The 14,003-nt window shown below is 38.4% G+C and overlaps 2 protein-coding genes across 7 annotated transcripts in view; both read left to right on the top strand.

Annotated features, from left to right (window-relative positions):
• The first annotated feature begins 69 nt into the window (after positions 1-69).
• The window catches only part of LOC137573708 (phosphatidylinositol-3-phosphatase SAC1-like), a 31,765-nt gene continuing 17,831 nt past the window's right edge, over positions 70-14,003 (top strand). For 2 of the 5 annotated variants that reach the window (XM_068285712.1, XM_068285714.1), the window contains exon 1: positions 6,896-8,763. In XM_068285712.1, the coding sequence (XP_068141813.1) occupies positions 8,484-8,763 (280 nt within the window). In that variant the 5' untranslated portion in view covers positions 6,896-8,483. Of the gene's footprint in view, positions 259-452; positions 657-745; positions 2,976-6,895; positions 8,764-14,003 lie in introns of those variants that run through there. The other 3 variants (XM_068285710.1, XM_068285711.1, XM_068285713.1) reach the window with 3 other exon arrangements.
• LOC137573710 (uncharacterized) lies at positions 3,196-6,785 on the top strand. Of its 2 annotated transcripts, XM_068285716.1 has the most exons (4): positions 4,975-5,105; positions 5,235-5,473; positions 5,545-6,179; positions 6,251-6,785. In XM_068285716.1, the coding sequence occupies exons 2-4, from the start codon at positions 5,380-5,382 to the stop codon at positions 6,500-6,502; spliced, it is 981 nt and encodes a 326-aa protein (XP_068141817.1). In that variant the 5' UTR covers positions 4,975-5,105; positions 5,235-5,379; the 3' UTR covers positions 6,503-6,785. The 2 variants fall into 2 exon arrangements, with proteins under 2 accessions (XP_068141816.1, XP_068141817.1); XM_068285715.1 differs by lacking the exons at positions 4,975-5,105; positions 5,545-6,179; positions 6,251-6,785 and adding exons at positions 3,196-4,177; positions 4,238-4,621 and having other exon boundaries at positions 5,235-5,396.

Here is a 14,003-nt window from a genome sequence, read left to right as displayed (position 1 = left end):
GACAACACTGATGGTTAATATTTGGTATTTTTCATAATTTCGACTTTTTCAACACTGAAAGAAAAACAGCTCAAGCAGGTTGCCTACTGCCGCCATTGGTTGGCGGGTCAATTAATTACTTTATCTCTAGTGCTACGATATAAGTGTAAAAATTCAATGTAAATAAGTTTCGGGAAAATATAAATAAATTATTATGAGATTTCAAAATGCTGCCTGGTATTTGGAATCCGTTGTGTAAGCCGAGGTTATGGCGAAAGCGTAAGTGAATACTAGCTTAAAAACAATTTGCGTGTTTACTATGGTTTTAATTGTACCCAGTATAGCCTTTATTATTAATTTAATCAAATATTGTGAATCTTACAAATTTATTTGAAACTACCATCTTTACGGGCAGTGCGACCATCACAGTCGCTAAAAATGTTAGGGAGTGTGACCAGACATAACTATTCGATGTCGATAAGTTTTAACACCATAATGAATTTTGCAAGAATATAAAAGCCAACTAATCGTAATTTTAAGTAAAAAGTTGTAACATAAACCAAAACTGCGGGTGATTGTATTCATTACACAGCTGCTACTACTTTGTTGTGTGCTGTTGCGTGTGTGTGCGGCGTGCGAAAGTCGTAGAATTTATTCCAAAGTCTTATTGGAACGTAGTAAGCAGAATTCTGCCAACGGCAGCTAAAAACAGTAACGAAAAGCAATCGTCACTTGATAACTAACACTTGTACCCTTTTCACGCCAGGCTCCGTTTCTAACACATTCATCTCCAGCACTGCCATGGAGGGCGGCGAACTTAACGATGTCTACGACGACATGAACCTGTACATTACCCCGGAGAGCTTTATTGTGGAGCCAAATGGCCAGGAGGAGGTATTGATTATTGGCCGTCTCGACAAGGTCACTCGAGTGCAACCAAGAGGCACTCAATTGGCAAATCTGCGACCCACTCGACGCATTTGTGGCATCTTGGGCACAATCCACTTGCTCAGCTGTGATTATCTGCTAGTGGCTACCCACCGGCTTTTTGTTGGAGTGATAAACAATGCGGTAGTGTGGCGATTGGCTGGCTATGACATCATCCCCTACATTCCCAATGCCATTCAAAGAACGGAAAATGAGACATATTTGCAAATGCTAAGAAAGACCTTGGACACAAAATATTACTATTTCTCCTATCGATATGATCTGACCCATAGTTTGCAGAGACAACGACAATTGGCCACAGTGCTGCCCAAGAAAGGATTATTACAGAGAGCCGATCAGAGATTTGTGTGGAATGGTTATGCCCTTGATCAATTCAAGTGCGATAACATGCAGAAATTCCAATTGCCACTGATTTTGGGATTTGTCTCTGTCAATCAGGTGCTGATCAATGGACAGACTTTCTTCTGGAGCTTAGTGACCAGAAGATCGGTCCAAAGGGCAGGGACAAGACTCTTCTGTCGTGGCGCCAACGATCAGGGGCATGTAGCCAACTTTGTAGAGACGGAGCAAATTGTGGAGTTTAACGGGCAGCGGACTAGCTTTGTTCAGACTCGTGGCAGCATGCCCTTCCACTGGCAGCAGCTACCCAATTTGAGATATAAGCCCCGTCCACGCCTTATTCCCGGTAAGGATCATTTGGCTGCCTGCACTGCCCATTTCAAAGCTCAGCTAGAGCTATATGGCGAACAAGTAGCTGTCAATTTGGTCGATCAAAAGGGCGCCGAGGGAGAACTGGAAGCGACATATGCACGCCTTGTCCGAGAGTTGGGAAATCAGTCTGTTCGCTATGAGGCATTCGATTTTCATAATGAATGCCGAAAGATGCGATGGGATCGGTTGAATATACTTATCGATCGATTGGCCCACGAGCAAGACAAATTTGGTTTCTTCCATTACTTTGATGACGGCAATTTGGTGTCCACTCAAACAGGCGTGTTCCGGACGAATTGCATAGATTGCCTGGACAGAACAAATGTGGTTCAAAGCATGCTGGCACGTCGTTCCCTTACTTCTGTTTTGCAAAAACTAGGTGTCCTCCATGTAGGACAGCGGGTTGAGCATGCCTCAGCTGGATTTGAGAGTCTCTTTAAGGGCGTTTGGGCAGACAATGCCGATTTGGTTTCACTGCAATATTCCGGCACTGGTGCCCTAAAAACCGATTTCACGCGCACTGGTAAACGGACCAAGGCCGGAGCATTGCAAGATGGTAAGAATTCTCTGATGCGCTACTATCTGAATAATTTCGCCGATGGCCAGCGTCAAGATGGGATTGATTTATTCCTTGGACGTTACTTAATCAATGATAATGAAGGCGGCGTTTTACCATCCCCATTGGAATCGCCTCATGGATGGCGTTATTTCGCCTTCCCATCAGTTCTAATGATTGCCATGGCCATGTTTGTTATTACTATGACATATCCGGCGGAATTCAATACGGAGAATCTACTCTTTATGCTATTCTGGGGTGCAATGATAGCAGTCAGTGCCACTGGCATTCTGCACTATGGCATTGAGTTCGTTCAATGGCCGCGGCTTTTTCCGCCCATTACATTTCATGCCGCCTGACGTTAGTGTTGTCTGACAAAGGATAGAGTCTACCTCTGCACGCTTCCACACACACACACACCAGCACACACATACACACACAGACATCCTGTAAAGAAATTCCTGTAAACGATGCTTTTTTACTACTTCCAATTTGTTTGTTTTTTTCATTTTTTTTTTGTCTTGTTTGTTTTATATACATATGTTTGTGGTTTTTTTTTTTGCGTCGAAAGCATTTTATTAGCTAACTAAATTGCTGGAGAGGATTGGTGTAACTATATAAACCATCCGCATATATATTTATATATTCTAAGAGGCCGCTTTCAATTAATATACAACAATATATAATAATGATAACATAATTAGCCAGGTAGCTCAATCAATTTTGTAGAACCATTTATAATGTTGAAATAAAGAATTTTACGCATTGCTAGAAATTTAAATTCTTGATACTACATATTTTCGGATGAGTTGCCTTTGCCTCATTCGGATTGAATGCGATAGTAATTCAGAGCATAGCATGCCTTGCCTATTCTATGAACCCAGACCCAGTCGATAAGTTCTCATTCTCGGTCTCACATTCAACGTCTACCATTCGGGACAAAATTACAATTTTATTTGTAACAAAATTATTTTCGTCAAAATTCAAAAAAAAAAAAAAAAAATTATAAAAAATCATTAAAAAAATCACCAAAATTTAAAAACACAAAAATCCAAAAAAAAAATATATCAAAAAAAAAAAAAAACAACAAAAAGTATTTCAGTAAAATGGCACAGAATTTTATTTATATGTTTGAATTTGTGGTTGATGATATTTTAATAACACGTAAGAACCGATGCGCTCCGGAGGAGTATCCAACGTGCACAGAACTCTCGTTTCGGTCGAGTGTATTCTGTTCGGTCTGCGATCACGAATACGGAAGCTGTATAACACCAAATCAACCGAAATGCGGTAAATGCTGCCTATTCACACTGGATTCACCCGTTACGGACAAGGATCGGCTGCAGGTGCACATCTATAAGAAGCGCTCGGAGAGTTGTAAGTTCCTTATTGGTCTGACGGATTTGGCAGTGAAGCCAATGTTCGATCGTGTCCATGAGTCATTCGATGCGGAGAATCCCAACTGGGAGAGAGCCCTGGCCGAGCATGTCGCCAATTTGCCAAAGATGAAGTCTGCCCATAAGACGGCCCTCGACAACTGCGCTTGCTATGAACGTGGTCATGCCCGCCGGGAGCAGTGGTGTCCCACATCAGAGACATCGAAGCGGCTGCTGCCACTTTTCAATCTCTGCAAAATGCAAACTGGCAACATTGTGCTAGTTCTCCGTTTGGTTTGCAATGGCTCGGCCATTGTGTCGACGTTCCCCTTCAATAGGATTTGCTCACGGAATCCCAAGTGCCCAGAGCCCTGCCCGCCACCACCTGGCGATGCCGATAAGTGTGCTGCTAATAACGCCGGCGGACCCATGGATAAAGGCAAGAAGTGTTGCCGCGGCAAGAGCCCACAAAATCCAACTCCGACATGTGTGCAGGCCGATCCGTGTGCCCGGTCCGATGATGAATTGCCCAAATGTCTGCGTTACTTCTCCTGTAATCTAGACCAAATGTGTCCCTGTGATCATTGTGAGGATCCGTTTGACAGAGGTAAGACCCCTTCATCTAGCCGCTTTAGAGCGCTCGTAAAACATTGATCAAACCTCTTAGAATGTCCACCGGGTCCATCAAAACGTCGTGCTCTTTCGGCGATTGAGCAACGTCTGCAGCCTTGTGGTCCTTGCAGTGCCGTTCCTCCTCTTAACGCCTTAATGCAGGAAAAGGAAAAAGAAAAAAAGGAGAAAAAGGAAAAGGAGAAGGAGAAGAACAACAAGGACAAGAATAATAAGGACAAGGACAGTAAGGACAAAAATGAGAAAGACAAGTCTGATGGGAAGAAGAAGAAGAAGCGCCAATCTGGCGGTGGTTTCTTCTGTGAAGACAACGATCAAGACCAATGGGCTAGTCATCCATTAGCTCAGCCACCTCAAAGTAGATATCCATCAAATCCATGCAAACAGTGTTGTCCAGAATACGAGGCTTGTTGTGATGAGGGTGAGTTTGATATTACACAGAAATCAAATATGGGGAAATTAGCTAAGGTAGATTCACCAGGTATGAAAGGGTATATTGAGCCGTTTATCCGTCTCAATTGACCTACACCATTTGCTCCCATAGAAACGGCCATAACTTCGTTAGACCTATTAATGACTATGTCAAATTATGAACTATCGATATCTTCACTTTTTGACGTAATTGTCATGGCCCTACTTGACTTTGGTCTGTTTCTCTTTTTTGACTGTATTCTCCACGCTGCCTACGATTTTTCAAGTCTGTCTGCCAATATTGCCAAACTTTTCTGGGGACGTGTTTTTAAACGTAATTTCTAGCATTTGATTTTTTGTTGTTTTTTTTTGATCCAAGCAAACTGTGACATTGGAAAAAATTGAATTTTCAAATTTTTCTCAATCATAGCAATCGGGTAAAAGTGTATATCAGAATGCTGTAGTCAGTAGTTTAGTTAGCAAGTTGGCAGCGGGTAAGTAACACATCCGAAGCTGAAGTTTCATTATTTATTTTTAAATGTAAAAAAAAAAAAAAAAAAAAAAAACACGAACATCCTTGTAAGTACAATTGAAATAATCCTTAATTTCTTTTTGGTTTATAGCGCGGAAACGAGCTATAAGAAAATTGCGCCATTTACTGGTTAAGTACAACATCCAAATTGACTAATTACCCATAAATCCAAATTAAATTTCGAGGTATAAACCAAATACAAGCCACACGCACACATCACAAATAATCTAAGGAAAATGGCAAAAAGGAAAAAGGGAAAGAAGGGTAAGAAGAAGGTAGATTGCAAAATCAAGATAACGCCAGCGATGCTCCAGCCCGAGAATCCACCAGGTGAGTATGAAAACACTGCGGGGAAAAAGGGAAGAAGTTGGTGATTCAAAATCCTCCTCCCCCTTTCCTAGTCGAGGATGAATGCGAAGAGTGTTGTCAGTGCCAGTGCGATTGCGATTGCAGTCCAGAGATACAGCCATGCTTTATTCAACCCACTCGTCCGGAACCGGGTCCCGAAGCGTACGATGAATTCGAGGCCTGCCTCAATGGTAGTGGTCTGACCATACGGGTCCTCAAGAATACCCATAAAGTGGAGAGTGTCGATGATGGTGCACAATCGGGTGCCAATTTGGGTGCCGACGATGAATGTCTGGAAGATTGCGATTCTCATCAGCCGAATGGTTTGCACGATATAATGCAACGTAGCAATTTCGCTAGGAATCATATTAAACGTCGTACCGGAGGGAAAATCATCAATCATCCGAATATACCCAAAATCCGGGCAAATATTAAATATTCGGGCAATGATACCTGCGAGGCGGAGAACTTTAATGTGCCATTCTCAAAGATTAAGGAGGCATGTGAGGCGCAGGAGGCGAAAGTTGAATGCTATCGCCAACGTTTATGCGGTGGTTCCCAGAATATGATAGTGCCGGCACATCCGCCACAACAAAATCAACGTAATTGTTGCCTACAAGTGGATAAAAAGGACATTATGCAGACCATGAAGGGAGTCAATCAGGACACTAGAAAGAAGGGGATTGAGGTGAGTCAGGATCAGGGGGCACCACAGTGGGTGAAGTCTAATCGACTGCCTGTTCGTTCGATTACCTAAAGGTCTGTTACAAAACCTGCGATGAGACTGATAGCGATGTGTTCCTCGTCAAACTGGGCAGCAAATCAAAGTCACAGCATAAGAAGAATACGATTGAGATCGAGCTGCGTACACCGAAGCTGCCTGCGAACTTGCCACAGAGTAAAGTAACTACAGAGACCTATGTGACGGAAGCCTTACTCGATGCGGGCAAGAAGGGCAAAAAGGGCAAGAAAGGCAAGGGTAAGGGTAAGGGCAAGAAGAAGAAGAAGTAATGGACTCCACCCACGACAAGAACTAAACCTGGGTCTGCGGACTGGACCATTCTTTTTGGATACGTAACAAATTATTTTGGAGGAATAATTTCCAAGTCCCACATGGGTTTGGTGCTCAAAATTTTCTGTCACTTTCCAATGACATGCATTCTCACTCACACATATATACATATATATATACACACACACAAATACACACGAAATTTCCTGGATCTCTATATACTCTATATACACAACGATTTCGGCAAACAGTAGAATAAATGTCAAATACTGGAATAATATACATATACCAAAGATCTTTTTTCGAATCGATTGCCTTCAGAACGAAGGCCAAGATTAATACGGATCAATGTAATCCGATCTGCAAAGTATTATGTGATAATTGCACTGTCATGTCTACAAATAATCAGTTTATCTTGAAATGCAATCGGCCATAACTTGAATACGTACATATATCACTATTCATTTAAACTTCTGTACGCCAATGTATTTTTAGATACAATCCCAGCCAAGGTCAAATGAGGATCCTTCACTTGATCCTCTGCAATTTCATGCGAACACATCCCATGTGGCTAAAAATAAATCGATTTGATGTGGTATGAGAGAGTGTTGTTGCCCTTTTGTGTAAAAGCCACACCCCAACCAAAGCAAACGAACTTCAATCTATAGTACACCTGTAATTAAAAACCTGGCTTCTTGAAAAACATCTCGGATGGTGATGATGATGCTGATGCTGATGATCGTTTTGAAAGCCAAAGGCCGTTTTAACGCCGTTAAGCGAACTGCTACTAAAGGAGGAGGCGTTCATGCAGCGCCACCATCAATGCAAACTAGTTAAGACAGAGAAAGACTGATCAACAGAGAGAGAGGCAGAGAGAACCAACCAGCTGACCGTTTGTGGCTGGCCAACAACTCACAATATCGGCTCGGAGAGGAATCCAGCGAGGAACGTGTTTTAGTTGCGTTCAAACGCTTTAGTCTGTAAGTTAACACAAACCGAGAGCTATCGCAGCTGCAAGCAAGGAAAACCGAAAAGAAGACGAAGGAAGAAAGAAACAGCGACAGAGCAATAATCGAAGTTGTGGGCAGTCCAAAAGCTGAGCATCAAATGCGAACAACTTTTTCGATCGGTCAACCGATCAAGATTCAACTCAACGAAAGTGAGAGTTAACATATAGAGAGGAGAGATAGAGAGACAGAGAGAGAGAGAGAGAGAGGAGGAATGCATCAACAATTCGGTGCCACTCTCATTGTATAAATTTTGTTGTTGCCTTTTGGGAAGGCGGAAAGAAAGTAACTTGAATAAGCCAAAACGACAAGATCACCATACCCACATAGAGCAGTCGATTACTTAATCCAATATACTAACGGCTGCAACAAAACTTATACACCTGGCAAAGCTATAGATTAATGGCCTGCGTCTGGGCTAGTCGCTCTCTTTTCCATAACGAAGCGATGAAATTTAGGAGGAGAAAACAGAAGCATTGAATACAAAAGAAGATACCAAGAAATCAATAGTCGATGCCGATGCTGATGCCGATATCGATCTAGCCAAAGATCGCCTCGCCTTCATTGTGAACAGCTCATTTTCATAAGTCATTTTTGTTTTTTTTTTTTTTTTTTTTTTTTATTGTTTTTAATAATAATAATAAAAAGAAAGCGAATTCATCTGGCATACCAAATAAACGGCATAGATCAAGCTCATATACAACAACAACAACAACAACAACGACTGATCCGCTACAGATACACCACATCGACCAGATCTACACCAGACCCACCAACAGAGTCAACAGAGCCGACAGAGCCAACAGAGCCTTTGGCTTTCTCTTCAGCATTTTGTCGCAGTCGTCTCTCGTCTGTCGTCATCGTCGTCGCTCCCCGTGATCACTGTTAAGGGAGATCTCTTTCTTTTTTTTTCTGTTCAAGTGCACTTGCAACTTTTACCCAGTAAACAAAACACAAAACTTAAACCAAAGCAATGATAATGATACGGTTCACGGTATTCATAGTGCTCTTATCGTTGGTCAGTGTCGATTCCGGTAATAATACACCCGTCCACGGTTCCACTCCTAATGCCAGCTTCCGCCCCAGCTCCAGCACATCCAGTGAATTGAGAAAACACACCAACAACATCAACAATAACAACAACAACAGCAGCAGCAGCAGCAGCAGCAGTAACATCAGTAGAGGAAATGGAAATATTCCAATCGCCATCGCCACTGTGGCCGAGGAAGAGTCAACTAGCCGTGATAAGAGAGGTGAGTAGTACTTACTTGGCCACTTGAAACTTCCGTTTACAAGTATTTAACGAGGGAGTTAATCCATGTCAAGGTCACTTCATTCATTCATTCATCCATCCATTCGATCGATGGCTGAATTCAATGTTAATGAGCATTAAGGTGTTGCTTGTCTTGGTTGTTGGTGTCGATTGATTTGCAAATATTAACAATTGCACTTAGTGAGAAATGTTTGCCTAAACTTTAGTTATCATACATACATACATACATATATGTACATATATCTGTTATGGAGCTATCGATGGGGGCGATGACATGGGTGACGATCCAATGGCCTTTTTTTTCACTTGATTAAACATATTTGACCATATGAAATGTATTTGCAAATACTTAAGAGAATTGTGAAATTGATATTTGCAGTAACTATATTGAAGTTGTTAGTTTCTTGTTTCAATATATTGAACTATTTAGAGTCTTTGTTAGTTAGTTATTGCCAAATTGAAACAACAAGCGATTAGCACATCTCATTTCTCTTAATACGAAGGTTAATGTCTTCTAATCAAAGAAGATTTTCATAATATTGCCTTGAAAGATAAAAGTACTGGTAGCGTTTTTGTTATAGAAGTTTTTGTGAAAGATCTTCTGGATTTATCATGCTACGAAATGTAAAAATCAGAATCGGATCACACATATACATAGATGACAGGAATAAATATAAGGCAACTTTGATAACTAGTACCGATTTTAAAAGTTATAACTCATGCTTAATGCTTTAAGTTTAATTTTGGAGTTGGAATATAAATCATGCCACAATAAACCTTAATTTCATGAAGTTCTTAATAATACTCATAGAGTACTTGATAAATTCCTGTCTTTATTTTCAAGTTGGAAAAGTCTTTCAATCTACATTCAAAAGATATTCAGGGTAATGTTTAAAATAATATATCTATCTAAAATCGGTTAGAAATTGGCGAAAATGCAGTCTGAGGAAATTAGAAGAAATAACCAAAGATTATTTTTGAAAAATGTCTCAAATATTCTCAAATAAATGTAACTTTGTGAAAATAACTTTACTTAACTTAACTTTTAGAAAATAATCTTTAAAAATCGACCAATTTTCGATTTGTCTTAGAAGGTTGGATAAGCTCTCTCTTAACTTCATTTTTCTTTCGTAATATTAGAAAGTACATTAATGGCCAATTTAGAACCTTCATAAACCCAATAAACACTTGAACCATATATCATTTTGTTGGAACTTTATTAACTTGTTTTTTTTTTTTTTTGTATGGGCTATTTTTAGTTTTGCATTCAATGCATTGACGTACAACAATTTGAAAACTTTCGCATCTTTTATCTTTCGGTATAGAAAAAAAAACTTGCTCCATCTAATTTAGATTAATAAAATTCCCCAAAATGTTTTAGAAGAAGAGAAATAAAATTCAAAAATAGTTGCGTTCGTTGCCCATCTTCACGAAAACCGATTAAGTCCAAATCGTATGCATAAATATTCAACAAGCAAGTTTCAATAGTAATAATAATAATATTTTGGCATATGCATATATACATATACATATGTGTGTGTTTGTGTGTGTTTTATTATTTTCTTTTTTATGTTAGTTTGTTTTTGTTTTTTTTTTTTTTTTGTGTTTTGTGTATTCTTGAAGATCAGATCGAATTTTTGATCTTGGTTGCATTTGGAGCGCCTTTGAAATCGGAATGCTGATGACCTCAGCATGTCAACGAAATGTTGAAAAACCAGCGCAAACAGAAAAAGAATTATTAGATATATATAGTGAATATATATTTATTGTTCATACCTATATGTATGTATGTACCCATGGAGCTCCTTCGTTCTGTTTCACCTTCACCTTGTGACATTTTCAAATAGAATATGTACAAATAAGAAATCTGATCTCTTCCAAAGAAACGCGTGCGAGAATCGTTTCCTAAAATGGTCATCATCCCAACATTTCTCATAATGCAAATTGTCAGCTAGAAGAACAAGAAAAAGAAGAAATGAAGTTCAAGAACCTTTTATTATTCCATCTAAATCCAATCATTGATAATTATGGAACATTATGTCAATAAATTACTTAATTTGCATAGGAAATTTGACTTTGATTACAAATTAGCCAAACAATTTTACAAATATCCAAAAAAAAAAAAAGAAAGAATGAGAAGAAAAAAACAACAACAAATGATTTGAAATATGCAAATTAGAATGATAAAAAGGTTCTTTTTTTTTTTTTAATATAGAAATGTTGAGCCTACTATTAAGTATTAAGTATAGGCAATTTATCATGCTCGTGTATAAAAAAAAAACCTGCTGAAATCGATAAAATGACAATGATATATAACTCTATTCGCCTTTAGCGAAATGTTTAAAAAGTCTACATATTCTTGAGTCTTTATTTATAGATTGGCTTTAAAGCTAAGAATTGAATTCTTTTAAGCCTAGTAGATGGATAGATTTATTCTTCATCTTTGCTATGAACTTTTGATTTTGATGAAGTGTCACTTCAATCTAAAAATTTAGGATCTTTGTGTATATTTTTGCGGGGTGTGAAAACGATCAGATGGTGGGGAAGAAAAGATACAATGTTCCTCAATGTTTCACAAGTAGCTTAGACCTATTCGAAAGTTATCTTTATACAAATTTAGTGGTATCTCTAAAAAGCTGTTACTTGTAATTTAAGGATAACTTGACAACATTTGCATTGAAACTCAAAATCCTCTGTCTTCAAGTAATTCATAGTCATGTCAATTCAGTTCTTTACACTCTTAAATAACGTTAGGTAAGATTACTGCAAACCAATTTGTTCTTCAGACACCTCCAAAGATTTGCTGCTAAGTCAACAGAGGCAAATATATAAATCACAGAAGAATTATTCGAAATTAGTAAACAAGTATCATTTATTTTGACATTGAAGGTTTTATTGATTATAAGTATATAACTTTCTGTTCTTCTGTAATCTACTTTCTTGCATCTCTCTCTCTCTCATGTATAAACTTTGGTCCTTTATAAGTCAGGAGTTGATTGCTATCTAAATTTGTCAATGGCAAACTATTTTTTAGCCTAAAATTTGGTTCAAAAGAGGTTTGCAAGCAACGTTTTCCGAGGCACTTTAACTTATATAAATAGACTCTTGTAAGTTTGCCCAGTTTCTTTCTTAACAATTGTTAAAGAAAACAATTCAAAGTAGACGTTTTTAAAGTGCCTTTGAATCAAATTAAGGAAATATTGTTACAGTCACTCAAAAACGATCGCTAATAACGAAATTTTTGCAAGTCTTCTGGGTTTAAATTTGAATGAAAATGAGACATGAAGTTTGAAGCATGGATATAGGAAATTAGTTATCAAAGCAAATGCTGAAATAAATTCAATCAACTTTGTTATAGCCATTATTCAATCATTTGTATTCCGTCTAAAGTTGTCGTAATCGCGTATGTATGTGACTATGTCTGACTATGCCTATAGTTAGGATTCAAGTAATTACTGACAAATTGTGTAAGCCGAAAAGCCTATAATAATGTTCACTTAACAATATTTATGGAATGTGTGACTAAATTGAGTTTCCAAAACACATAAACAGACACAAAACATTTGAAAAAAAAAAAACATCGAAAGAAAAAACAAACATTTTTGGATTCCATTTTTGCTCTTGTTGTTGTTGTTAATTCTTTGTTTTTTTTTTTTTTTGCCAGTTGCACAACAACTGGCTAAAAAGTCTTTTGTTAGGGGTTTTGCCAGCTAATTGACCTCTTTTCAACCAAGCGGCAATTACACGGCCCTCAAGTCGCAGAATTTGCAATGCTGCAGCTTGCAGAGTTACAATTGCAGATACAGATACAGATACTGCGTCGGAGGGGCAGAGGCAAAGGCCGAGACAGATACTTTTGCCAGTCAAAATGATTTGTTGTTTTGATAGCCTGCATTTTTTCAAGGCAGTGGCAGCTTCTCAACATCCTCTGCAAGTCTCCCCAATGATTTATGTGCACCGTGAGGTAAACGACAATTAGTTAGCCAATGTTAGTTGGTCATGTTATGAATGTGTATCTGCTGGATATAGAGATATAGCTATGTACATAGATATACAGATAGACATCAATGCTATAAAGACAGAACTGGGTTACGTTAGGCTTTTGCTTGTAGTTTGGTTTTGCTTTGACTGTTGCATTTTTGTCGTTTTGGATCAAATCGTGAAATTATTATTGACTACAGAAAGGCATTACGAAAGCTGCGTGCCAGCATTTGTTAGCCTTTTTAGCATTTAGGCCATCACGTTTTCAATTGGTCAGACACAATGGCATGTAAATTATCGCATAATACGTAATATTTGTAGCTCAATGTATGTATGTACATATGTATCTCAAGGATTGTGAGAACAATTACCAATTCGATTTCGATAACAATGCAAACAATAATGTGTGCTATTCAAAGTGTTTTAGTGTCGAGTGCCTTTGCCATTGTTCTCTATGGTCTATTGAGTGATCAGTGCGATCAGTAATTAATGGTCAAAAAAGGAAAAAAAGGGGACCACGCCATTCAACCCATGACTTTGCACATTGAGAGAAAACATTTTGACAGTCTGCACTTAGCTTGAAATTTTTACTGAACATCCGTTGGAATGAAGCCCAAACAAAATAAGTATAAGTACTTCTGTAATTGGTCAGATTTAGATTTCCGTGTGTATGCGGCCTTCATAGCTTCAGGGCTAACAGACAACAGACTCGAAATGAAATGAATTTTAATTGTAAATTCAATTTTAATATTTGGTCTTCAGTTTTTGTTCAGTCATTTCGAAAAAGCATCATCAAATATCTACTAACTAATGGCACTTAAAATCATTTTTGAAATGGATTGTCTTTATCATTCTGTATAATCTCTCCCTCTCTCTCTCTCTCTCTCTATCTCTTGTATATTATTTTTGACTTTCACTTTTACCTCAATTATTTATCAAGTGTCCCGCAAGTGGCAGATTGAGCCGCAAACTAAATGCAAGTTCAAATGATAAGACCGACAAATTGAACCTAAAACTGATTTCAAGCAATCGACAATCGACATACCACACATCACCTCATAACTACATATATATATATATATAGTATATACATATATATTTTTTAGTTCAGTAATCAGGCATTAATGAGTTGTTCCACCTTCATCTGCCTCTTAGCCAACCAGCTTATGGCCACTCAATCACCCAGAGACCCAGAGCAAATGTCAGGGTTGGAATGCTGTTTCTCTATCTCTCTCTCGC

The sequence above is a fragment of the Drosophila tropicalis genome, unplaced genomic scaffold, assembly GCF_018151085.1.
Source record: "Drosophila tropicalis isolate 14030-0801.00 unplaced genomic scaffold, ASM1815108v1 contig_443, whole genome shotgun sequence".
Classification (NCBI taxonomy): Eukaryota; Metazoa; Arthropoda; class Insecta; order Diptera; family Drosophilidae; genus Drosophila; species Drosophila tropicalis.
The sequence above is the reverse complement of the archived record's forward strand: the minus strand, read 5'-3'. Positions and strand labels throughout refer to the sequence as shown.

What these genes read in the sequence shown, in the direction of transcription:
- LOC137573710 (XM_068285715.1), top strand. Translation starts at nt 3,301, where the DNA reads ATGGCACAGAATTTTATTTATATGTTTGAATTTGTGGTTGATGATATT. An exon ending in TGAGGATCCGTTTGACAGAG is followed by an intron (nt 4,178 to 4,237) that starts GTAAGACCCCTT and finishes CAAACCTCTTAG; the next exon opens with AATGTCCACCGGGTCCATCA. An exon ending in CGAGGCTTGTTGTGATGAGG is followed by an intron (nt 4,622 to 5,234) that starts GTGAGTTTGATA and finishes TTTGGTTTATAG; the next exon opens with CGCGGAAACGAGCTATAAGA.